The following is a 2,771-nucleotide window of genomic DNA, read 5'->3' on the forward strand; positions in this document are numbered from 1 at the left end:
AAAAAATTTTCATTTGTTTTTTTTTTGGGAAGATTTTTTTTTTTTTTTTTTTTTTGAGAGGTTTTTGCTATAGGGCGCGTGCGCTCGCCAGACAGACAGAGAGAGACAGAGAGACAGAAAGCGAGAAATCAACCCCCAGGGGGGATGGTCATGCCGCAATCCTTTCTCCTCTCGGGATCTTGGGCACGCATGCACACGCGCCTGGTGTTGAGTTTTAAGCCACCAGGTCAGGGATGCGAACCGGGAGTCCAGTGACATAGCCATTACGCTAACTGCTGGTTCCCTGGGAAGAGTTTTAAAGGGAGATAATTACTAACAGTTTCGACTTTTAAAAACATTTTCTATCTAGTTTATGACTTAAAAAAGATCTATATTTTGACCACTTTGAGCAAAATCCAAAGATTAGCAAGACTGACAATATAATAGAAACGCTGTAGGGATTTAAAATCAATCTCCAAACCCATGCAAACCAAGTAATGTCAGACAGGCAATAATAAAAGAAGTCAAAGGCAGAGAGACATGACAGTTAAACAAAGTATGCAATCCTTGGGTGGATCTTTTGATTTGAAAAATCAAACAGCTGGAAAAGACTATTGAAAAGGAAATTAGAAATTTCCAAGTATGTACATTACTTAATATAAATAAGTAGTATTATAGCATTGTATCAAAGTTAAATTCACTAAGTATGATTGTTTTATTGCAGAAATGAAGGATAATGATTTGTACTTTGGAGACACACACTAACATATTTAGGGATAGAGTGTATGATGACTACCATAAATTCTTAAATGAGTTGGCTAAAACAGTGTGTGTGCGTGCACACACACGAAGGAGAAAATGAGGATACTTATAAAAGAAAAGGGCTAGCGAGGAGAAACCTTTAAGATGAGAACGGTAGGGACCAAAAAATGGCCCTTAATCCTTAATTGGAGCTAAAAGGAAGCTAGGTTCCAGAGTAGAAGGAAAAAGGGAAGTCCACAAGATGAACATGCTATTTGGAAAACACTGCTTTGGTGGAGAAAAGAGACAAGAGAAATAGAAAACAGAAAATGGTAGAAGAGAAAAAAATGAAACCATCATTTTTGAAACACACTAAGTCACTAGCTAGGGTCTCTGTCCCTGTTAACCCTTATAATATTATTTTTCACTGTTCTGTTCTGTGACAGATAAGGCAGGAAGTAAGTAACAGTAACTTCAAGTTCATCATAACTAGTAAGAATTGAGGTCAGGAGTGCGCTCTGGTTTGATCTCAAAAATCATGTTCTTACTGACATACCTAGTGGGCGAGAAAAAGAACAACAAAAGTACACTAGATGCTAGTTACCTCGCTGACTCACGGTAGTTTTTTGGTGCCTTATTCACCTTTGCGTGAAATTATCATTTACCTACACTTAACAGAGACAGAAGGTATAGAACTTGTTTCTCAAAATAAAAATTCAATAGATGAGAAAATGACAATAATTCCTGGTATCAGTATCATGGAAATTATCTTTTTGCCATTTATTTTTAAACACCAATGTTTACATTTGTTAACTATCAACCATAATATCACAGAAAGGATCTGGAAAAAATAAATGACTATTACATGGTTGGTTGAAAGGAAATCCTAGGCAAACTAAAAACGGAAAAATACATTTTTACTTTAAAACTTTACATATTTTTGGTGCAAGCTATAAAACTTGAGAACTGTTTTAATGAGTTAGTCCAAATGGTACTTAAATAGAATATGTATTTGTAAGAAACATAATTTGGCTTACCTTTTTAATAGGTGATGTAGGTGTTGTCTGACCCGATGAAACAGTAGGTGCTGTAACAGCTATAGGAGCTGCTTGTGTACTAGAAGTGTTGGCATTAGTTACAGAAGTCATGGGTTTTGTCTTATCTATTTAAAACAAAAGAAACAAAAAATTAAGAGTCAAAATTCTAGAGGATTCTAGAATTCTAGAAAATATCAATTTTATATTTTCTATTTTTACTTGAGGTTTCCAATAATTCAAAAATCTTTTCCCACTACTATGCCTTTTCTCAAGTGGATTTTTTTCAGAATTTATAGAAATGTTTTAATATGTATGTTGAAATAAACAGTTAAGATAATATGCAAGACATAAAAAGCACAAAAAGAACCTGACTTCTTTATTTTTTTGGGAGAAGTTTTTGCTATAGGGTGCGTGTGCTCGCCAGAAACACAGAGACAGAAAGCGAGACATCATCCCACCCCACAGGGGGGATGGCCACGCCACAATCCTTTCTCCCCCATTCTCCTCTTGGGATCTCGGGCACGCACGCACATGCACTCAGCATGAGTTTAAGCCACCGGGTCCAAGACTAGAACTGCGGTCGACTACATGGGAGTCCAGCCAGCTGCTGGTCCCCTGACTTCCTTTTTTTTTTTTCTTTTTTAAAGAATTACTTAATTTAACTTTATTTATTTATGTTATATATTTTAATTTGACCAGAGAGGAGACAGCGAGAGAGGGAAAGTGAGAACGTAAGCTGCCAGGTCCAGAACTTGAATCGTGGTTTAGCCATGTGAGAGTCCAGTGCCCTTAACCACCATGCCACCCACTGGCCTGAATCTGACTTCTATACTTTTAAATTAACCAAACATTTTTTAATTAAGATTTAAAATTTGAATTTATGAGTACAAATAACTAGAAAACAGTAATAGCATATAATTTTCAAATGGATAAAAATCTTTTATTGCTGATCTAAAACTGATTTATTTTAGGAAATCTACAAGAAGTTCTTTTGTCAAAGATCAGCTTATATTC

At 35.7% G+C, this 2,771-nt stretch overlaps 1 protein-coding gene across 4 annotated transcripts in view; it reads right to left on the minus strand.

Annotated features, from left to right (window-relative positions):
- PPP1R12A (protein phosphatase 1 regulatory subunit 12A) overlaps positions 1 to 2,771 on the minus strand; it is a 158,292-nt gene that overhangs the window by 60,228 nt on the left and 95,293 nt on the right. For all 4 annotated transcript variants that reach the window (XM_006142863.3, XM_006142864.3, XM_006142861.3 and 1 more), the window contains exon 9: positions 1,758 to 1,882. In XM_006142863.3, the coding sequence (XP_006142925.1) occupies positions 1,758 to 1,882 (125 nt within the window). The remainder of the gene's footprint in view (positions 1 to 1,757; positions 1,883 to 2,771) is intronic.

The sequence above is a fragment of the Tupaia chinensis genome, unplaced genomic scaffold (assembly GCF_000334495.1).
Source record: "Tupaia chinensis unplaced genomic scaffold, TupChi_1.0 Scaffold000085_1, whole genome shotgun sequence".
NCBI lineage: Eukaryota > Metazoa > Chordata > Mammalia > Scandentia > Tupaiidae > Tupaia > Tupaia belangeri.